We start from the raw sequence: 24,889 nt of genomic DNA on the forward strand, positions 1-24,889 counted from the left end.
CTTTGCCTGCCTAATCTCCTTTGTGATTGGTTACAGACCAGCTTATATCTATCATAGGCTTCCATGTCACCCATTAATTTATATGTATCCCATGCATTTTTCTTCTCTGCCATATGTCTCATTAGTTCATCTGACATCCATTTAGGCCTAAACCTTGAACAATATTTCTTAGTTGGTATATAAAGCCTAGTAGTTTCCAAGATACGTTCTTTGGACACTTCCAATTTTGAATTTGCTGTTGGTAACATCATCAGTTGGTCCCACTGTATCGAATTTAAATACTGACTCAGACCATCGTAGTCACCTTTACAAAAGCAAAAACCCTTCCCTTTACCCCTGATGGTAGTTACCTCTTTGAGTAAATCCCACTTCAGCACACTGTGATCACTGCCACCTAGTGGTTCCTTTATCTGCAGATTCTTAATGCATGAAGAATCACTACTGATAATCAAATCAAGAGTATTACTCGCTCTAGTTGCCGCCCGAACATGCTGATGTAGAAAACAATCATCCAATAAATCCACAAAAGCCTTGCTAGTGTGTGAGTGGCCAACCCACAAATTCCAGTCAATATCTGGGAAATTAAAATCCCCCATTATAAGACTCTCTGATTTACTGGCCCATTCTATTTCCCTGTACAGTTTCTTATTATACTCATCAGAGTCATTAGGCCTATAGCACACTCCTACTCTCAATTTTGATCTTCCAATGCTTATGTCACACTAAACTGACTCGACACTGCACTGTCCAGCAATGTCGACTGGCTTCACTTCCTTGGATTTTATGTGTTTCTTAACTAATAGCATAACCCCTCCTCCCTTCCTATCCTGTCTATCCTTTCTGTACACATTGTACTCCCCAAATTCCAGTTCCGCATTCCTTATATCTGTGTGACACCATGTCTCTGATATCCCAACAATATCTGCCTTTGATGTTTTGAGCAATACCTCAAATTCATCAAATTTATTTACCAAACTCCTAGCATTGGTGTACACGCAAGTATACATGCACCTGTTCCTATTCTTAGCTACCCTAACACAAACCATGTGTTTACTTGTGCTGCAATTACTCCCAGCAGTCTCTGAAATATCCTGCATCTTGTTTTGCCGGCTGCTGCTCATTCCAATAGAAGCAGTGCAAGAATCACTTTCACCTCTGCCAGTGGCTACTGTTAATCTATTAGTCCTTGTATCCCCCCAAGCTAGCAGTTTGCTTACCCACCTAACACTGTCTCAATAGCATCAGCAAATATTCTTGCACCCTTTCTATTTAAGTGTATCCCATCACTATTTAAGTGAAGATATTTTGTGCTATATATATAGGATAAGAATTTTTGAGGAAAAAAATCTTAATTTATATGTGAATATTTCCATGCTACAGAACATATTTTGTGCTGAATATTTGGTAATAAATTTACTTATAAGTAATGATTAAGACCAGAATTCTCTTAGTCAATGATTTCTTATTTTCTGTTAATCATGCCTAAGTAGAATGTTATTGTACAATATGGATGACGTACTACTCTCAACTTTCTCATTGTACAGGACAATTCAAAAATTCATGAAACCCAAAATGAAAGAGCCAATTTCTCTCATTTTGGATCATACGCAATTCTTACAAAACCACAACAATGGTAGCACTGTATACAACTGCATGCAGAACAGTGATCGTTAGGTTACACTTACACAAACTTATTCATACTGGTTTGCTTGTGATGAAGCCATCAGGACATATTCCCTGTATGAACATGTGTTTATAGGCAAACAATACTTCCTTTCAAAACTGCATGTGAACATCAAAGTAGAATTTAGAGAAAAATATCCCAATTCACCAGTTCCAAATAAATCAAAAATCTCACGATTCACTCACTTTCATGAAACAGGTAGTGTTTGTGACAAAAAAGAAATGGATGCCCTTCATTGGTAAGCTTCATTTATTATAATTTATAATTACTTATTGTTATTATAGTTATTATAATTACTTGATCACACCTGATAGTAAATGAATTAATAAATTTTAAATATTAAGATTCTTAGCAAAGCTTATTATCTTAGTACTCACCTCTACATCTGTATTTGTTAAGGTTAAATTTACATAAAGGAAAGTAAAAGTTTTCAATTATATTAATAGATTAATTAATTTAAAAACATGTCTCTAGGAAGAGGGAGTGCACCACCTTTTTTCTGGTTGTCATTTATAAAATTATATGAAGAATATTTGCATGTTGAAAAGACCAACAACTTCTTCATATAATTTTATAAATGACAACCAGAAAAAAGGTGGTGCACTTTCTCTTCCTAGAGATATGTTTTTAAATTAATTAATCTATTAATATAATTGAAAACTTTTACTTTCCTTTATGTAAATTTAACCCTAACCAATATGGATCTAGAGGTGAGTACTAAGATAATAAGCTTTACTAAGATTCTTAATAGCTAATCAACAGTACTTCAAGCTTTCAGCTGTAAAATTGGTCAAATTTTAAATACTAATATTTGAGTCGCATGAATTTTTAATCACACTGTATTTCTCACAAATGCTTCTCCTAGAAGATATCACGGTGGGTTCAAATCTTAGTGTTTTCTTCAATGCACTCAAACTTTTGTCTTCCACTCCTCTTTTAAAATGTGCAAGCCAACTGCTTATATCAGTGACATAGTTTAGTTTCCTCAAATTTTTATAAATCCAGACAACTGAGTTTTCTCCCAATTTGAAAAGGAACTCTGTCATTGGTGGAAACAGACATCAGCTTGACTGTTCATAACTTTGGATCTGTAAGAGACAAACTTTTATTTTAGCATATTTATGTCTTAACATCTATACTAGCAATATATACAAAACTTCATGATGCTAACTCAATTACAAAAAATTTTGTTCCCCAAGAGGCATTACTTATGGACCGACCCTTCTATATTTACACCCAACTTCTATTCTATTTAGAATATATCTAGCAGAAGCTTCCAAAATGATTTTAGTGGTACATTTAGGTCAAACATCTGCTCAGCCACCATTTAAGCCTAATTACACATGCAGAGTACTATTAGTTACATATATGTGGTCTGCTGGGGGCAAGGTATAAACACAAGGGAGGGGGGTCTCCACATTCCTGGTTTGAGTCACTTCTCCCTCCACCAAACCAGTAACAAGCAACACAAGTTAAACTTCAAGCTTGTCTCTATCATAATCATAATGGACATGAAAGTAGAACAATGTGTGTGTGCATCAAGTTTAGCATGAAAAAGGAAAAAACAGCCAAAATCTTCCAAATATTAAGAACAACATTTTATGATACTTGTTTAAGTAAGGCCTAAACAAAAGTTTATCAGTGGATGAAAAATTTACAAAATGGAGAGGAATCTGTCAAAGATGACCAATATTCAAGTTGATCTTCAACTTCAAGCAGTGATGAAATGGTTGCTATAGAGAGCAAATATTCTTTCTGATTAGCAATCAATAATCCAAGAAATGGATGATAAACTGGGAGATTCTGGAATTTCCATCATCATGCCAAGCAATTGTGACTGAAAGCCTTGACATATGTTGAATGCCAACAAAATTTGTTCCAAAATTACTGAATAATGACCAAAAGGTTCACCATTAAGAACTGTGCAGGGAGCTGAAAAGAAAGGTGGGAATTGACCCTCATTTCATTGTTACTTGTGATGAAAATTGGGTGTATAGCTATGACCCAATGGAAGTCAACAAACCAACAACAAACTTGCCTTGTCAAAAAAAAAAAAAAAAAAGATTTGGTCAAATGTGAAAACAATGTTGCTTGTTTTGTTTTCAACATGGGGGGGGTGTATTATTCATTGAATTTGTTCAGAATGGTCATAGAGTAAACTACGGTATTATAAAGACGAAAAAAATCAGGAGAAAACAACACCAGCTCTTTGAAAATGGTGGGTAGTTTCTCCTGCACATATCACACTTCCCATTTAAGGACTTTTCTTGTTCAAAAAACAATCTCATAGTAAATCAACTCTCCATATCCATCTGACCTTGCCCCACATGACTTATATCTATCAGTCAAACTAAAAATTAAGCAGAAAGGACAAGGTCTGATGACATTCCAACAATCTAACAGAATTCAACAGCAGAACTCAATAGTTCACAGCTATCTTAGTGTCAGCAATGCTTACAGAAGTGGTAGGAAACGCTAGAACACTTTCATATCATCAGTGAGAAACTACTTACAAGGAGGGAGAACACTTATTAAAATATTGTATGTGCCCTAATTTTTTTTAGGGAAAAATAGCCTCAGGCTTTTTTTATCAGATCTCATATAGCATATACAGATCTTATGTATCAGTTTCTGTTTAAAGTTCTGATAATGTTCATCTAATGACTCCTTAAAAGATAAAGCAATTATATAAATGAATCTATAAAGTTAATAAATAAATATAAACTTGTATTTATATAAGTACAAGTTTATATTTATAAACAACACAAACAATCTAATAACTGCATATATTCTCCATACGTAATAAGTGTCTGGATAGCCCACCCAACTTTAACCACTCTTCGACAAGTGGAATTTCCATCCATCCTCAAAAAATTTTATCATTTGTGGGAAATAAAAAGGAAGAAAACTGTGTTCAGGGTTCTAGGTATAGGAACAGGTTTGTGCTCCCAGACACATCTGAGCACACATTACTTACTGTTCATTCCTTTTATTTTTCTGAAATCGTTAAATTATTTCAAAGATGGGTGGGAAACTATATATACTACTATTTCTTTATACTGTGGAGGTTTTGTACCTACTGCAACTAGCTATATTCTTTTCTACCACTAAGGCCCATTATTGTTGATTTAGGCTACTTGCTATATTAAGCTATTTTTAAGCTATATTTCTGCATTTTGTATATTTTTTCAATAAACTTGACTATGATTAACATAAGGTAATTACTATCACTTTAGTTAAAAATTCATTTTAGCCTCATCAGTTTAGCTTCTTTATTTCAGCAATGTATCCAAACTAACTAATGCCACATGCTACCCATGTTGGCATCAGTTCTTTTGTATACAATAAGATTTTCAATTTAATTTTTAGACTTTCCATTCCTCTTTTTTTTTTTTTTTTGTTTCTTTGTTGCATTGACAATAACCTTCATACATGGCAATTAACATTAATCCAAAGAAATTTTCTAAAAATTTTTATAAGCTTTCTGAACTTTATTTAAATTATGGCTTTTTTTTTTTTTTTTTTTTTTTTTATGTAAACCCCAAACACGAGAGGTATTAGAACCTATAGTACTTAGTACCGTGCTTGTGTTGGAGGTTGAGAAGATGAAAGAAGATATTTGTTGACCTTGGAATTGAACTTCTGTAGACTGTAATTTTCAGGAAATATGTATGAAGGAAGGTTGTTCCAGAAAACGGCAGCTGAATGAATAAATGAGAAAGATGAAAAGTTGGTTCTGTGAGTTTGAAGTTGGACTGTAAATGGATGATGGCGGCACGTGTTCGGACTGTTTTGAAAGAGAGAGCGGGAATTATAGAAGCCAATTCAGAAGAACAGTGCCCATGGAAGTATCCGTAGAAGAGGCATGCAGCAGACACAGTACGTCTATGAGATAGCAAGTGGAGAGACTCTGTTAGAGATGAATCATTAATTAACCTAACTGCCCTCTTCTGAATGGAATCAAGAAGCCTGAGAGAGGTTTTGGGGGCACCACCTCAGATGTGGGAACAATATTCCATGGCAGGGCAGATTTGCAATTTATACAGAGTGAGCAGCTGTTTGGAAGAAAAGTAATGCCGAGAACGAAAGAGAAAACCAAGTTTTTTAGATGCAGAAGAAGCAATATTTGTAATGTGCTTGTGCCAAGAGAGATTAGAAGTCAGGGTAATCTCCAAAAGAGATATATCATTTTGCCTAGAAATCGGAGTGTCACTAAAGATAAGTATAGGAGCAGAAGAATCCTTTTTGCGAGATATAAGACAAGACTGAGTTTTAGAAGAGTTGAAATCAACTAAGTTGTCTTTGCCCCACTGGAGAATTACCTGAAGATCGGCATTTAAGGAATTGGTAGCAGATTTTCGAGAGAGTTTAAGCTGATTGAACAGGGAAAGGTTTCTCAAAATGGAAAGTGGAATGCAATGTGCTATCATCGGCAAAACTACGGATAGGATTTCCAGTCAATGAAAGGTCATTAATATACAAGAGGAAAAGAACTGAACCTTGGGGGACACTGGCATTAGTGGAGAAGTTAGAAGACGGAAAGCCATCTTTCCGTCTTCTAACATCACTCACTGAGGGTGATCTACCATCACTCTCAGTGAGCGATCAGAGAGAAAACTGGATAACCAATTATTAAAAACAGTTGGCAAACCATAAGATGGAAGCTTGTTTAGAAGACCTTTATGCCAAACACGATCAAAAGCCTTTAAGATGTCAAGAGCAACTACTTGTGTTTCACAGAACCTTTCCATTGAATTAGTCCATAAATGGGTAACATAAGCTAGAACATCACCAGTGGATTGATACTGACAGAATCCATACTGGTGATCTTTGATCAGACGGAAGATTTCTAGGTAGTTTAAGAGTTGGCAGTTAATTGATTTCTCCATTACTTTAGAAAGAGTAGAAGTAATTGCAATGGGACGATAATTCAATAGGAGGGATTTGGAACTGGCTGGATATGAGCAAAGCCTTTTTAGGAACTGGCTGGATGAGCAAATTTCCAAGCAGAAGGAAAAACACCTTTGGAATAAGAAAGTGAAAAAAGGTGGCAAAGAATAGGAGTAAGTTCAGGAGCACAGGTTTTGAGAACAAGTGGAGAAATACCATCGGGACCTGGAGCTTTCTTAGCATCAAGATTCGTCAAAATCCTTCTGACATCCTTTTGACGGAAGACCACAGGAGGCATTGAATGGACCGTGTTGGGAATGGTGGGAGGTGTTTTACCAAGATCATTAATACATGAGTTGGAAGAAAAATGGGATGCTAGCAGGTTAGCTTTATCCTTCGCTGAAGTGACAACAGAACCATCTGGTTTGGACAGAGGTGGGAGCAGAGATGGGCAAAAGTTGCAGCGAATAGCTTTGGCAAGTGACTAGAATGCTCGGCTACCATTAGGGCAAGAAGCAAGTTTTCTACTCTTAGCCTGTTCAAACTCTAGTTTGGACTGATTAATAACTGCTTTACAATTGTTGGAAGCTTTGGCGTAGGCAGAAAATGAAACTAAAGACTTAGAAACAAGCCAATTACGATATGCAACATTCTTCTCTTGAACAGCCTTACCACATTTATTGGAAAACCAAGGTTTAGATAAAGGACAAGATTTTAAAGTGGAGTGTGGGATAAAGGAATCCATTCCTGCAAGAATAATTTCACTGACACGATCTGATCTGAGCAAACGTTGACATCAGAAGTTTTGAAACTGTAATCGGACCAAGGAAAAGAAGAAAAGAAATCTCGCAGGTCATCCCATTTTGCATTCTTGTAATGCCAAACAACACGAGGTTGGGAATAGCCATGAGATAAAGGTTCCATATTTCTCATGGAACCTCATTGTGTAGAAGAGACAATCACCAAGTTGTGATCTGAAGTGCCTAAAGGACCTCTCACTTCGACTGTGTACTTAGAAGGGTTGTTTGTGAGAAAAAGATCAAGCACGTTGGCTGTATGATTAGGATTGTCCAGTATTCTTGTAGGTAAATGAACAATCTGTGTAAGGTCATTAGTAATTGCAAAAGCCTCAGCATCTCGACCAGCTGGATCGGTGTGACTAGAAATTGGAAGCCAGATGGAGTTGTGAACATTAAAAGCACCAAGGAAAATTACCTCACTGTTAGGAAAGTTGGACTGGAGAAAGTCAAGTTGCAAAGAGAGGAAGTCAGAGAGCCCAACTCCACTAATCACTTGGACTTCCAAGTGATTAGTGGAGTTGGGAGAACGGTAGAGACAACAGATGAATTTTACACAATGAGGTAGAGAGATTTTAAGCCAGAGAAGATCAAAGAGAGGAGATTCCAAATTGCCAAGTCATTCCAAATTGACAGGGAATATCAGAATGGACATATGTACAAGTACCGCCTTTGAGGCAAAAGGAATCATACAGCGAATAATTTAGGCATCTGAGATGAGCAGTAGTTAAATCAAGCGATAACTGAGATTCTGTCAGAAAAAGTACATGGGGTTTGGCAGACTTAAGATTCTTACAATTTATGGTTTTTTTTTATGACTGAAGATTTCAGTGAAGGGGACACATTTCACCATAATAACGTAAAAACCCACACAATTTCAGCTATTGGTATTATCGCAAATGCAATAAGATCGAGGTTACTACCCGTTTATAATTAGATGCACGAACAGAAAAGCCCTGTAACCCGGAAGTGCAAATTGTTTTTATTGTTTTTTGTTGACCTCCAGAAATGTGCTTTAGTAAAATGTGAGTTCGCATGATAATAGTGTGTTTCCCCCTTAACCCTGTGAAGTTCTTTTCAGAAAATTTCATTTTGACTTTTATCATGGTGCCGACTAAGACAATAAGTGACAGCACTACTAGTAAATCTAAGAATGTGTGAAAATGGCCAAACATTAACAAGTAACGCGCGGAATTCAGATTTGTCGATAATAATATAATAGCAATATGTTATTAGTCATTCCCGAGTTACGTAAAACTCGATGAAGTAAGAAGTCTGGAATGTATTTCTTACGTATGTCGGAGATTTTTGTATTTTTGGATTAACCAGGAACTCGATTATCCGGGATTTGTTTTTTACCATCTATCCCGGGAAAACTGAGAGTCTACTGTATTTCTTTTTACATAAATTACATGCAATATTTGATATTATATATAATACTACTTTTCTTTGTATATTAAGCATTATTTTATTTAGTTATTTCATTTATTGACTCCTCTTAAAACATATATATGCCACACAAACTTTATTTTTAGATTTTACCTTGACTTAATTTCTTTGACATTCTGGAATACATCTCTGTTCTTCCTATAATAATTGAAGAAATAGGGATGCATGGTAATGTTATGAAGTTTCTAATTCAAATTACCATCATGAAATGCACCTATTTTATTAACCAAGTATTAATATGATGCTGAATATAAAATCTGCATTCAACCCAAATGTCACTATGAAAATTCCAATCAGTTATGTAACATTATTAATTCTGTTAGGCATCATATAATTCATGAAAATAAATCACATAATTACATTAGCAAAGGAATTTCATTTACCTCAACAGCAGTCAGGTACTTAGCTGTTGATTTACGAATTTTTGAGATTTCCTGCTCCAAGGTTCCAGGCAGAGCTTCAATAATTTCATACTGTTCAGTTTCTTCTGGATCAGTATAAATAGGGAGCTAAATCAAAATGATGAAAGATAACAATATTAAATAAAATAAATATTCTAATACACATGTGCAACTTTTATGTAATGTTTAAAAAAAACATTCTCATTACATGTTCACTAATTAACACTTTCATAAGAATTAGCATAGGCACATGATGCAAGAAAGCAAGCTTATATAGCATCAGCCAAAAAAAAAAAAAAAACACCCTTATTTCACCCATCCACTCGCTCCAAATGTTTGTCAAGTTCTGCCTTGAATCTATTTAAGCTATCAACTTCTACGATGACAGATGGAAGTTTGTTCCAGCAATCAACCACCTGCTGGCTAAAGGCAAACTTCCACACATATATCCTACAACCGTCTTTTCTCAATTTGAATTTATGCCCTCTCAGGCAATTATTCTGAGCAAGAGAAAGAATCCCATCCGCATTGAGCATGCTAAAACCATTCAAGGCTTTATACACCTCAATCGGATAACCTCGCAGGTGCCTAGTCTCCAGACATTGTAATTTGCAAAACTTAAGCCTTTCTTCGTAAAAGCAACCCTTTGTTCCATTCACTAATCTTGTTTCGCTTCTCTGTACTCGTTCCAACAGCTCTACATCCTTCTTAAAATGAGGCCTCCAGACCTGTATACAGTACTCAAGGTGTGGCCTGACCATTGCCTTATACAAGGGAATAATCACCTGCTTATCCCTGCTAGAAAAATTCCTGTATATCATTGACAAGACACCATGAGCTACTCTTGTAGACCGTCTGCACTGCTCAGAAAATTTCATATCTGCCTGCACAATTACCCCCAGGTCCTTTTCATTCTCTACCACTGTAAGTGTGGTAGCACAGAGTTGGTACGTTACTCTGGGATTACTGCTTCCCATATGTAGTACTTTATATTTGTCAATGTTAAACTTCATTTTCCACCTTTCAGCCCATCTGCTCAACTTTTCTAGATCTTGTTGCAGCAGTGTCCTGTCATTAGTGTCATTAACAACCCTGCCAACCTTCGTATCGTCTGCAAACTTGGACAAGCCTGATATACCATCATCAATATCATTTATAAATACAGAAAACAACAATGGACCCAACACTGAACCCTGAGGGACTCCACTAATAACATTAGTCCACGAAGAGCAGTGTCCATTGATTACCACTCTCTGTCTTCTCCCACTCAACAATCCTTTATCCATAGCAGCAATTTGCCTCCAATGCCACACTGCTCCAATTTGTGCAGCAGTCTTCCATGTGCAACAGTATCAAAGGCTTTTCTAAGATCCAAATTTATGATATCAAATTTATTCTTTGCATCCAGTTTCTTTGCGACTACATCATAGTATTCAATCAAATTAGTCAGACAAGACTTCCCCTTAACAACCCCATGCTGTGTCCGAGCTATAACTAAAGTCTTGTTTAGATGATCCTGCAGTGCTTCTTTAAACAGTGCCTCCATTAATTTCCCTGGAACAGAAGTTAAACTAACAGGTCTGTAATTATCTGTATCTCACTTTGATCCTCCTTTGTGGATTGGGGTCACATTTGCACATCTCCAGTCCATGGGTACCTCCCCTAAGTCCAGGGAAGCTCTCATACTTATGGCTAAGGGTTTGCTTACTTCCTTTGCTGCCTCCTTTAATATAACTGGATAGATCCCATCCACCCCGGGTGCCTTTTTTATGTTTATCCTCAACAATTTCTCCTCCACTTTCCCCTCAGTTATTACAAAATCATCTAGCTCACTGCCAGAATTTACTTCACCTCTGGCATTCCCCTTCCTGAATAACTCCTCAATAGTGAATGTAGATGCAAAATATTCATTAATTTGTTAGCTACCTGAGCAGGATCATCAACAGTTGAACCATCGATATCAAGTGGACCAATCTAATTCAGCCCCTTCCTTCTAGAATTTACATTAGTAAAGAACTCTGTGCTGTTTTTCTTTGCATCCTTTGCCAAAGATTTCTTGTAATCTGCCTTCGCCTGCCTAATCTCCTTTGTAACTTGGTTACAGACCAGCTTATATCTATCATAGGCTTCTGTGTCACATGTTAATTTATAAGTATCCCATGCATTTTTTCTCCTCTGTAACATGTCTAATTAGTTCATCTGACATCCATTTAGGCCTAAATCTTGAACAATATTTCTTTGTTAGTATGAAAAGTCTAGTAGCTTCCAAGATTAATTCTTTGAATGCTTCCAATTTTGAATTTGCTGTTGGTAACATCATCAGTTGGTTCCACCTTATAGAATTTAAATACTGTCTCAGACCATCGTAGTCACCTTTACGAAAGCAAAAACCCTTCCCTTTACCCTTGATGGTAGTTACCTCTTTGAGTAAATCCCACTTCAGCACACTGTGATCACTGCCACTTAGAGGTTCCTTTATCTGCAGATTCTTGATGCATGAAGAATCACTACTGATAATTAGATCAAGAGTATTACTCCCTCTAGTTGCCTCCCGAACATGCTGCTGTAGAAAACAATCATCCAATAAATCCACAAAAGCCTTGCTAGTATGGGAGTGACCAACCCACAAATTCCAGTCAATATCTGGGAAATTAAAATCTCCCATTATAAAAGACTCTCCGATTTACTGGCCCATTCTATTTCCCTGTACAGTTTCTTATTATACTCATCAGAGTCATTAGGCCTATAACACACTCCTACTCTCAATTTTGATCTCCCACTGCTTATGTCACACCAAACTGACTCGACATTGCACTGTCCAGCGATGTCGACTGGCTGCACTTCCTTGGATTTTGTGTTTCTTAACTAATAGCATAACCCCTCCTCCCTTCTGTCTATCCTTCCTGTACACATTGTACTCCCCAAATTCCAGTTCTGCATTCCTTACATCTGTGTGCCACCACGTCTCTGATATCCCAACAATATCTGCCTTTGATGTCTTGACTAGCACTTCAAGCTCATCGAATTTATTAACTATACTCCTAGCATTGGTGTACATGCAAGTATACATGCACCTGTTTCTACTCTTAGTTACCCTAACACAGTCCATGTATTTACTTGTTCCACTATGACTCCCAGCAGTCCTGGAAATCCCCACTGCCTTGCTTTCCAGGCTGCTGCTCAATTGCATTTCAATAGAAGAATCTCAAGAATTTCAAGAATCACTTTCACCTCTGCCAGCGGCTACTGTTCATCTATTAGTCCGTTTATCCCCACAAGAGTTAAATTCTGATTACAATTTCCAAAACAAAAAACTATATAAAAAACACCCAAGTTATACCTGTTTTTCAAGGAGGGAAGGGGAGAGCCAATGCAGTTAATATACAAACAGCATTACATTTCAAGCACACCAGCAATAATTCATGATTTATAATAAATATACAAGCAAAAAGCAATGACTTTTATATGCAAACCAAGAACATTTAGTTTCTGTGTATCCCATATTACCCATTCATTCCTCCAATCAGTGGATGGCAACAAACATAAATATCCAGTGCTTCAGCTACAATATAAGGTATATGGATAGCCTATGTGACATGTATGAAAAAAAGAAAATTTCTGTATTTCTATTGATACAATTTTAACAAAATTTTGGATATAACTTGACAAATCACAATAAAAGTCAAATATGAAATTTCAAAAAATTCATCAACTGTGTCAAGTTATTACATGCAAATGGACAGACAAAAAAAATAATAATTGCTAAATTTCTATTACTCCAAATTTTATTGAAATTTGGGATGGTCCAATAACTCTTTCTAAAAGAGCTGAATATAAGATTTTATGAAAATTCATCCACTAGGAGTTGAGTTGTTACATGTGGACAAACAACTGGACATGGTGAAGACAATACTCACTTTGCACATATATGCTAATTCACTTAAAAAAATAAAGGCTCTGTGCCTATTTGAACACATATTTATTGCATCTTCAGAATTCTATGGCTTTTAAAAACAATTTGTGAAAAATAATTCTTCCACATTATTAGAGTTGCTGTCATTTTCACAGCTTGTAATAAATAGCATGAATATGAATAACTAAGCCAACATTTTGGCTTTTTGGAAGGGGAGGAATAGAAAACAAATAAATTGATAATGTAGGAGTTAACGAATAAAATTATTACTTGATTACACTACACTTCTTTTAATTCATATTTTAGTTTTAGTATTAGGGTGAAATGATGCAAGGAAGCAAGCTTATATACAGCATCAACCAAAAAAAAAAAAAAAAACTACTCACCTCTTTGGTTCATCCTCCCTCTAATAATTTGTCAAATTATTCCTTAAATTTATTCGAACTATCCACTTTTACAACACCAGAAGTAATGTTCCAATAATCAGTCACTCTCTCTCTGGCTGAAAGCAAATTTTCACATGTATTCTAAAGCCACTTTTTTCAATTTAAGTTTATATCCCCTTATGTGCATTGTTATGAGAAACAGTAAGGACACCATTAGTATTTATTTTCCTCAATCCACTTAAAGCTTTAAACACTTCAATTAGGTCTCCTGGTATCTAATTTCCAAATGATGCAATTTGCAAAACTGAAGTCTTTTTCGGTAAGAGTACCCTTTTGTGCCCTTGACTAATGGTTACTCTTCTTTGCATCCATTTCAAGAGATCCACATCTTTCTTAAAACAAGGCTTCCAGATCTGTATGCAGTACTCAAGATGCAGCCCAACCATTTATCCTATACAATGGGATACTCATCTCCTTGTCTGTGCGCTGTATATTACTGACAGAATCCAATAAGTTGCCCTGGCAGTGTGTCTATTACTGCTCAGAAAACTTCATGCCAGTCTCTCTGTCTCTGTCTGTCTGTCTGTCTGTCTCTGTCTCTCTCTCTCTCTCTCTCTCTGTCTCTCTCTCTCTCTCTCTCTGTCTCTCTCTCTCTCATTCTACACCACCACCCTGAATATGGTACCACCTAATCGGCATAATATTCCAAAATTACTGAACCCCATATGCAATACCATGCATTTATCAATGTTAAACCTCAACCACCACTTCTCAGCTCAATTGTCTAATTTATCTAGGTGTCGCTGAAGTAGTATTCCTTGATTCCTGTCATTAACCATTCTGCAACCTTTGTATCACTGCAAAACTTAGACAATAAGCTTGAATTGCCTTTATCAATATGGTTAATAAATATTGAGAACAGACAGGGGCCCAGTACTGAATGCTGAGGGACTCCACTAATATTAGTCCAAAAAGAGCAGTGCCCTAAACTACCAGTTTACATAAAGATGTTATGTACAAGAGTCAGTCCATAAGTTACGCCCCCTTGGCAAAAAAAGTTTTTGTTGTTGTTTTTGTAGCAGGGTTTTAGGAGCATCAGCACCTAAGGTCATATTACTCCATATATATACTGTGTAAATTGCATGTGTTCTGTGGTCAATTTTCTGTTTGCTGGATGAAAAACCCATTTCAGAGAGAAAAACTATGCTACCCTCACTTGAGACCAACCAAGTCAGCCACATTGTGAAAAAGGGCCATAAAAATTCCTCACATCATTGACAGGACTCAAACTCTGGTCTTTTCCACCCACTGCAAGGAGGACAGCACTTGTGTCAACTGTACTACCCACGAGTGCGAAATTTTTTGTAATTGCGTTAGTATCATGAAGTTTTATATATTACTATTATTGGTATTAAGACAAAAACACAGTAAAATAGTTTCTGTCAAACCGTTTCTGCCAATGGTCAGCAATAAGAATTCCTTTTCAAGTCAGGAGAAAATTCAGCTATCTGGATTCATGAAAAATTGAGGAAAGCATACCAACAAGACACTATTGATATAAGCAATGTTCGTAGATGGCTTGCATGTTTTAAAGGAGGAGTCACTAACGCTTGTGACCAGCCAAGGAATAAAAGACCCAAAGTATGTGTGCAATGAAGAAAACACTAAGATTTTGGATAAATGATTCAAAAATATGGGACAACTACCACATATGCATTGACACAATGCACTGAGGCATTCAAAATAAGTGTATTATCCATTTTAAACACACCAAATTATAGGAAAATATGCTGCCAATGGGTACCCAATATGTTAACAAGAAAAATGAAATTCTCTAGGCAGGAGATCTACCAAAACCTGTTTCAAGAGTGCAATAACTTTCAAGATTTTTTTAAAAGCCTGAAAAAAGGTGATGAGATCTGGATCCTCCATTACGAACCTTATTCCAAATGCAAGTCTATGGAATAGATGCAGCCATCATCTCCTGTGGGGGGAAAACCTTAAACTGCCAGATCATCAGAGAAAATTAGGGTCAAAGTGTTTTGGAACAGGAGAAGCTCAATTTTGGTTAATTTTTTAGATAAAGGTCAGACTATAAATAAGGAAAGATACTGCCAAACATTCGATAAGCTTTATGCAGGATCATCTAGACAAGACTGCAGTTCAGACACAGCATGGATTTGTTAAGGGAAAATCTTGTCTGATCAATTTGATTGGATACTATGATGTGGTCACAAAAGAACTGGATGCAAAAAATAATTTTGATATCACAGAGTAGACTCTCGATTTTCCGGGATAGACGGTAAAAATAAAATCCTGGATAATCAATTTCCCGGCTAATCCAAAAATATCGAAAAATATTCAGCAAAGTACCTAAAAAATATGACGATAGATAAAAAATGAAAAAACTTACTATGTTGTTTTAAACTTTTGAATAATTTAAAGTTTTTGTTCAATTGAAAGCACAACTCTTGGTTTACCCATCATTTTCATGATTTTTTATTACTTGAATAAATAACGAAACAAAATATGTCTTTTTGCAGTGCACAGAACACAACAATCCATGCAATGCACTAAAACAAACTAAACATTTGTTCTCTTTCTATTGTTTTTTGAGCAGCAGGCATGAAAACAGCGGGAGTTGCGGGACAATAGGTACATTCATCTCCCAATCATGACTTATAATCACATAGGAAAATATGCTAAAAATGTTATTAGTGGAGTCCCCCAGTGTTTGGTGTTGGGCCCATTGTTGTTTTCTATTATATTTATCAATGATATTGATGAAGGTATACTAGGCTTAATGTGCAAGTTTGGATATGATAGAAAGGTTGGCAGGTTTGATAATGGCAGTACACTAAAAGTTGGGCAGATGGGCTGAGAAGTGGCAACTGAAATTTAACACTGACAAATGCAAAGTACAGCATATGGATAGCAGTAACTGCAGAGTATAATACCAACTATGCAGTACTAGACTCAGGGTAGTGAAGAGAGTCAGGGCAGTACTAGACTCAGGGTAGTGAAAAAGACCTGGGGGTAATTGTGCAGTCAGAAATGAAGTTTTCGGTGCAGTGCAAACAAGCTGCCAGAGCAGTTCATGGGGTCTTGTCAATGATATACAGGAACTTTGCTAGCAAGAATAAGGAGGTGATTATCCCTTTGTATAAGGCAATGGTCAGGCCACACCTTGAGTACTGTATACAAGGTCTGGAGGCCTCATTTTAGGAAGGATGTAGAGCTGCTCGAGTGAGTACAGAGGACAACGAGATTGGTGAGGGGGTACAAAGGGGTGCTCTTGCTAAGAAAGTCTTAAGTTCTGCAAATTGCAGCATCTAGAGACTAGGCACCTGTGAGGTGATCTGATTGCAGTGTATAAGGCTTTGAATGGTTTGAGGATGCTCAATGCTGATGGGATTCTTCCTCTTGCTCAGATTATGCACTTGGGGGGGGGTCGTAAATTCAAATTGAGGAAAGACAGTTGCAGAATAGATGCGCAGAAATTTGCCTTTAGCCAGTGAATGGTTGATTGCTGGAACAAACTTCTACCTGTCATTGTGGAAGTTGATAGCTTAAATAAATTCAAGGAAGAACTGGACAAATTTTTGGAGTGAATGGATAGATGAATTGGGATGTTTTTTTTTTTGGCTGATGCTGTATAAGCTTGCTTTCTTGCATCATATGCCACCGCTAATGCTAAAGGCAATAAAACAAAAATAAAGGCTCTAAGAGGACATCAAATCACAATACACCATGATAATGACAAGCCACACACTGCCCATGACTTGGATAAAAACAGCAAGAGGGTTTTGCCCCATCTCAGTATAGCTTTCTCTGATTTTTTAAATTTGGATATATGAAGAGATATTTTACATCCTTTTAGGCATCCTTTTACCACACTACATAGGTCAGTTGGAAAGAATGCTGGCACAAATATATTAATAAACAAGGTGAATACATGGAATAATGTGCATGTGCTTCCCAGTGTTTCTTTAATAAATAATATAAATTTCAACTTTTTTCTGTTATCATATACCTTTATATTCCAAAGAGGCAGTACTTATGGACCAACTTTAGTACATGTCAAATGTTTCAAAACACTAATGACTTTCTCATAACTGATGAGACATTAATAAAATCTAAGTTAAAACTGCACGAGTTACCTACCTACATATTGCCAGCAGAAGCATAGCTAGGTTTTTGGTACCCTTGGCAAATTTGTGGCTATGCACCTTTTTTCGATAATCGGTAAAATCATAATAAATAATAATAAGTACAGTCGGAACTGTATTTAAGGAACTTCTTTATAGTAAAATTTTCAATTAGCGAATTTTTTTGAATTCCCCTTGGTAATTACATTTAAAATAGTTTCCGTAGAATGAAGAAAATTTTCCATATAATGAATGGATTATGAGAGACTTAACTGGGTACATATTGTTCCCACCTCTGGCCTTCAGGCAATTTAGGCAATAGTGCTGTTGCTAAGCATGAATTAAGAGCTAAAGAAATTAGCATCTGAAACTTAGTGGTACCATTTTTTTTTTTTTTTGATTTGGTAGTTGTTGGCGCATCGGCTTCTGTGGCCATATTGCACCTCCCAAGGTTTTTTGCAGTACTTTGATCCAAGCCCGAGGCGGGAATCGAACCCGCGACCTTTGGGTTGCCGGGCAGGTACTTTACCCACTCGGCTAGCCTGGTCGGCCTAGTGGTACCATAAAACCTATCCAACTACCTGTCCCACATACCGAGAAGTTGAGATCTGCCCACTGGCTATGGATACATGGCCAGTGGACTAAGGATACATAATGGGCAGATCAAGACATTTTCTGCATTCAGACAATAGGCTCTGGTCAACCTTCTACTGTAAACCTGTTAGAGATTTAGGAGAGAGTGGTTTTCCTTTACCCCGACAAGTGGTCATTTATCATTTCACAGAAGTCAATCATCCACACTTTGCTGTAAATTTCCTCTATTTCTATTTACATGGTCACAGTAGTTGAATATCCATGTGACACTGACATTTTGGACAATTTCAAAAAAAAAAAAAAAAAAAAAATTAATTTAAGAACTAGTGACAATATCGATGACAAGAAGAAGAAAATGAGGACAACTAAGTTATTAAACCTTCTAAACATGAAGTGTTGGCAGCTTTTGAAACTTCATTGAGGCCTTCCTGAACATACGTGTTTGAGTGTTAAAACAAATGTGAACTTTTTTTTAACGATCGACGTACACTAAAATCGAATGGACAACAAAAGATAGTCAAATATTTTGCAAAATAATTCTTAAGTGTAGTAATATTGTGCGCATCATGTACGTATGAAAAAAATTGTTTCTTAATATGTATGTATTAATAAATTAATTGTTTTAAAATGTTAGAAAATTTATTTATTCCTGCTTATTTCTGATTTATTTCCCATCTTGTACTGTATTTCTGAATGTTGAATTATTTTTAATTGTTAAAAAGGTCATATTTCTTTATATCGATCCATATTTCTTAATCCTTTTAAAATGACTTCAATTGTTTGGGGTTTTCTCTTGGACTTCCATTTCAGTTGCATCATTTGTTTCATCCTCATTCGAATTAAGTTCGTTTTCATTGTCACCTTCTATTGTAAGCCAGTTTTGTAAACTAGCGGAATGGTTTTTTTTTTTTTTTTTTTAAATTTCCTCTTTATGCAGCCTTACTACAAGGTACCGATGTAACCTTTTTTTCTTTGGTGGCATGTCTAAAATTAATTGGGCCTTTTGTTGTTTTATTTAGAGTAAAATCACAATATTCATATAGCAAGCACACACACACAACTTCTAACTTATTCAGTATCATAGAATGTACACAATGCCTCAATTTCAAACTATGCATTCGAGCATGTGCTGATGAAGCGGTCACCTGATTGGTCCCCTCAAAGTTATGTTCTGGAGGTTTGGTTTGGTTTGGTTTGGATTTTATTGGCACATTAGCGACTAAGGCTATAATGCGCCAAGACCAGGTAATATCTAAAAATTTAACATCTCAGTGACCTAATTAGGCCACCATGTCCAGATCTAAAAACAAAAAAACATAAATAAATAACAATAACATATAAATTTTAAATACGATTAAAAACCTTTATTGCTTTCAAAAAGCTAAAAATAGCAGACACGTTGTCATTGTCGGATAAAATCTGACTGAGTGTATAAGGCTCAGTCAGATGATTAAAAGCGGTAAAACGGGTGCTGCTAAAATCTGGACAGTCAATTAAAAGGTGTCTGATCGTTAAAATTGTGCCACAGGACACACACATAGGAGGGTCATCAGCCCTCAGCAAAAATGAATGTGTCAAATGACTATGTCCTATGCGGGTCCGGGCGAGAACAACTTCCTCTTTACGATTCCTGCGCAGACTAGACTGCCACAGTTCAATTACAGGCTTTATACGATATAGTTTATTCCCAGTCTGTCTATTCCACGAATCTTGCCATTGGGAATGTATCTTTTGATGTATTATTTGCCTGTAGTCTGTATAGGGGACTGACAGGCAGCAATTATTATTGGGAACTGCTGATTTGGCTGCGGTGTCAGCCAAATCATTTCCCCTAATCCCAATGTGGCTGGGGATCCAGCAGAAGCGGATATCATATTCACGTCCAAGCAGGAAGTGAATCTTCTGCTGAATACTAGACAGAACTGGATGAGGATTATATCTCACAGTTATTAAAGCCTGTAACATGCTGAGAGAGTCGGAATATATAATGAACCGTTGGTATTGACATTCACTAATGTGATCCAAGGCTAACTCTACAGCGTGCAGCTCTGCAGTAAATATGCTGCATTCAGAGGGAATCTGCTCCGATGTAGTGCTGTCTGTAAAGACAGCAGCAGATCCCACATATGATTCCGACTTCGAGCCGTCTGTGTAAACTGGCGCAAAGTCAGAATGTTCAGCTCGGTGTGCTGAATGAAGCTGCAGGTAGACCGATGATGGAGTGTCCGACTTTCCCCAATTTCTGAGGGACAAGTCACATGCCGGAACATGAGCATGCCAGGGTGGAAGGGGTTGCTTCGGTGTTTGGGCAACCTTGTCTACCTTGATATTAAGTTCTTTGAGTAGCTCTTGGAGACGAATACCAAAAGGACGATTGGCAGTCTTACGGGTGTTGTACAAATTTTCCCATCGTGGCTCAAAAACGGATGGCCACGTAGGATGGTCTGGCAGGGATTTCAGCTTTAAAGCGTAGTTTAGAGACAACTGCTTACGTCGAAGCGATAACGGCGGTTCGTTTGCTTCGACATATAAGCTCTAGACTGGAGATGTTCGATATGCTCCAATAGCGGTACGGAGAGCCAGATGATGGACAGGATCTAGCCAACGAAGTACACTGTCTCTGGGCGAATTGTATACCAGGGACCCGTAATCTAGTCTGGATCGTACAAGTGCACGGTAGATGCATAGAAGGGTGCATCGATCCGCACCCCAAGATGTTGAGGAAAGAGAGCGCAGAATATTCAGCCCTCTTGTGCACTTTGTGCGGAGTTGACGGATGTGATCCAGAAAAGTCAACTTTTTATCAAATACGAGTCCCAAAAATTTTGTGTCCGACGCTACTGGAATAGCATTTTGTCCGAGCCTTAATTCAGGTTCAGGATGAAGATTACGCTTACGGCAAAAGTGCACGCAAACGGTCTTCTCCGGCGAGAACCTGAAGCCATTAGTAAGTGCCCAGGAATTAAGACGATCAATGGCTTTTTGCAGTTGTCTTTCAATAACCCTCATGTTGCATGACTGACAAAATATGCTAAAGTCATCAACATAGAGGGCACTGTTTACAGTTGGAGGAAGTTGTTCTGTGATGGAATTTACTTTGATGGCAAAAAGCGTGACACTTAATACTGATCCTTGTGGTACTCCCTCCTCTTGGCTAAAGGAGCGAGAGAGTGAGGATCCCACACGAACTTGGAAAGATCGATTGGCTAAAAAGTTTTTAATAAAAATGGGGAGTTGCCCCCTAAGACCCAGGCTATGCAGTTCTTTTAAGATGCCAAATCTCCAAGTTGTGTCATACGCTTTCTCCATGTCAAAAAACACCGACACCAAGTGTTCGCGTTTTAGGAAAGCATCCCGGATGGATGCTTCCAATCTAATAAGATGGTCCAGAGTGGACCGGTTCCTTCGGAAGCCGCACTGGATGTTGGAGAGAAGGTCATTTGATTCGAGATACCATATTAAACGAGAATTAACCATTCTCTCCAGGATTTTGCACAGACAGCTAGTCAGAGCAATAGGACGATAATTGGTGGTGACTTTTGGATCCTTTCCTGGCTTAGGGAAGGCAAGAACGATTGCCTTGCGCCAGGAGTCCGGAAACTGCCCTTCAGTAAAGATTCTGTTATACAGAAGGAGCAGACAATCCATAGATTTTGGTGAAAGATGTTTAACCATTTCATAATGGATACCATCTGGTCCAACAGCACTTGCTTTGGAAAGGGCGAGGGCTCTTTTCAGCTCATGAATAGTGAACGACCCATTGTAGGGATAGAGGCCCTTGGACTTAAAATTAAGTGCCTGTTTTTCCAGTTTATTTTTCAGGACCAGGAACTCTGGGGAATACGAAGATGTTGCAGAGATGTTAGAGAATGTTTCCCCAAGAGCATTGGCTATTGCAGTTGGATCTGCAATAGCGCATCCATTATAATCTAGGATTGAAGAAGGGTGGGATGTATATTTTCCCTTCATTTTCCGGATTTTATCCCAGACTACCTTAGAGTTGGTAGACTGGTTAATAGATGATGTAAAACGGATCCACGATTCCTTTTGACTCTGACGATGGATGTAGCGTGCTTTGGCTCGTGCACGTTTGAAAGCAATAAGGTTGTTCGTGGTAGGATATCGGCGAAATATCCCCCACGCTTTGTTTTGAGCCTTTTTTGCTGCTGTGCATTGTGAATTCCACCAAGGTTTGGGAAATGGTGGAAACCGGGTTGATGTTTTTGGAACAGCATTTGCAGCTGCTTGGACAATATTTTCTGTGATGTACTTGACTGCATCATTGATAGGCTCTTGACTGACTGTGCTAAGATCAAAATTTGCCTGATGTTGGAAGGCAGTCCAGTCAGCCTGATCAATCTTCCACCGTGGTAACCTGAAGGGAAGACATGGTCTCCCACTGTGTAACGAGGTTATCACAGGGAAGTGATCGCTTCCGTATGGATTCTCCTCCACTTCCCAAGTGAGTGAAGGGAGTAGAGAAGGGGAGCAGATAGAGAGATCAATGGCAGAAAAGGTACGGATAGGCATGTGGAAGAAGGTGTTTGTTCCAGTATTTAGAAGGGAAAGGTCACTGTCATTGAGCATATGCTCTATGACTCGTCCCCTTCCGTTGATGTTGGCACTACCCCACAGGGTGTTATGTCCATTCATATCCCCGAGAAGTAAGAAAGGGGAGGCAACTGCGTTAGAAGATCATCAAGGTCTGCCTGGGAGATGTCAGTCCCAGGTGGCAAATAGATAGAGCACACAGTTAATAAAAATCCCACCGTAAGGCGAATTGCAACAGCCTCTAGGCTAGTTGTAATTAGTAAGGGCTGCACTGGGGTCTGGTTACCCACAAGGATAGCCACTCCCCCATGTACAGAGCCATCCGCAATTCTATCCTTACGAAAAATTGTGGTGTTATGCATCATGGGATCGTCATTTGCCTTTAGATATGTCTCCTGCAAGCAAAAGCAAACTGGCTCGTGCTTTTGCAGGAGGGCCTTGATGTCATCTATATTTCGCCGGAATCCACGACAATTCCATTGTAGGAATTTAGCCATTATTTTGGCTTGGTGGGTCCATCAGGCGGCTTCCGAGGTGCTGAGGGCTTACTTTTATCAGTCTTGGATTTGTCTTTTTTAGGGAAGAATGGACGCTGTCCCGTGTCCATTTCCTCCTCCGCAAAGAATTCCAAGACTGAATCATCTGGTACCTCCTTCTGCTCGACATCCATCTTTTCTTGGGTACTAGGGGGGACTTCCCCTTTCTTATTCTTTTCTTTCATAATTACCTTTGTAATTTGTGGAGCATTAGGAGGTACCGATATAGGAGTGGCAGCTGATTGGTCCTTTTGTGCAGGTTTTTGAGAACTTAATAGATACCGCGCGATGGGAGTGAAAGACTCCTTTGGAGGAATGGTCATGTCCGTCTGAGTTCCGACGGAACATCTCCCTGCTACCTTCTGGGCGTAGGTAGGTTTGTTGATATTCAGGGGTTTGACCGATTTCCTTGCCTCCTGGTATGATATATTTAGCTCTGCCTTTAGCCGTTGAATTTCTTTTTCTTCTTTCCACCTCTGGCATGCTCGTGAATAGGCCGGGTGTTCGCCTTCACAGTTAATACAGGTGGGTTTTTCGGCTGAACATGATGATGTTTCGTGGTCCTTTGCACCGCATCGAGCGCATGCAAGGACTCCGCGGCAGGCCATTTGAGAATGTCCATACTTCTGGCATTTAAAGCACCGCAAAGGGTTCGGAACGTATGGACGCACTGAACAGTTGATGTATCCAACTTTTATCTCGTCAGGAGGTTTAGGAGAGTTAAAAGCCAGGATAACGCTCCTGGTTTTAACTATTTTTCCATCCCTTCGCGCAGTAATTCTCTTGACGGCAATAACTCCCTGGGGTTTTAATTCGGAGCAGATTTCCTCCTCGGTTACGTCGAGAAGGTCCCACTCCGAAATGACACCTCTCGATGAATTGAGTGTTCTGTGTGGTGTCACTGTTATAGGTATTCCTCCGATTGATGTTGTTCGGAGTAGATGTTCAGATTGCCTGTCATTTTTAGTTTCAATTAAAAGGTCTCCAGAACGAAGCCTTTTAACTGATTTGGGTGAACCTGCTAATCCGTCTAACCCTTTTTGTATAAAAAAGGGCGACATTTTACCAATTGGTGTCTCATTGGTAGAATGCATAATTAAGAACTTTGGGACTGGCCCTGATGGTAGTTCGGTTCGCTGCCTCTTATTAGCAATAACGCTATCTGCTTCTTTATCAATTGTTTCAGATAGGGACCGGGTTGGGGCCCCTGAAGAAGTTAGTTTATCAGGATTCATAGAGTTTTTTATATGGTTCAGTGCCCGGGCTCCCCACCCACCACGGAGCCCAAAGGGACGCCCACTACCCGGCATGCAATAAATGCGCTCGGGAGTGGGACGCCAGGGCTACCCAGACACTATACCCGCACCGCCGCCAGCCTGAATCCTGTCCCTCGGACCATGAGGGTAGGGGCGTGGCATTGTCACGGTTGACCCTCGCAGGCGAGCCTACTAGCCGATTGATCCTAGCCGGGCCTTCCAGGACCACCCGTCTTGTCGAAGCAGGGGCCAAAGTGGTGTATTGAAGCTGGGCCCCTCAACCA

The 24,889-nt window shown here is 38.3% G+C and overlaps 1 protein-coding gene across 2 annotated transcripts in view; it reads right to left on the reverse strand.

The window, feature by feature from the left end:
• The window catches only part of Mic26-27 (MICOS complex subunit 26/27), a 73,911-nt gene that overhangs the window by 42,179 nt on the left and 6,843 nt on the right, over positions 1–24,889 (reverse strand). For both annotated transcript variants that reach the window (XM_090386162.1, XM_090386161.1), the window contains exon 3: positions 9,204–9,329. In XM_090386162.1, coding sequence (XP_090242288.1) covers positions 9,204–9,329 — 126 coding nt within the window. The remainder of the gene's footprint in view (positions 1–9,203; positions 9,330–24,889) is intronic.

This window comes from Mastigoproctus giganteus, chromosome 12 (genome assembly GCF_048544385.1).
Source record: "Mastigoproctus giganteus isolate SK-2022 chromosome 12, ASM4854438v1, whole genome shotgun sequence".
Classification (NCBI taxonomy): domain Eukaryota; kingdom Metazoa; phylum Arthropoda; class Arachnida; order Uropygi; family Thelyphonidae; genus Mastigoproctus; species Mastigoproctus giganteus.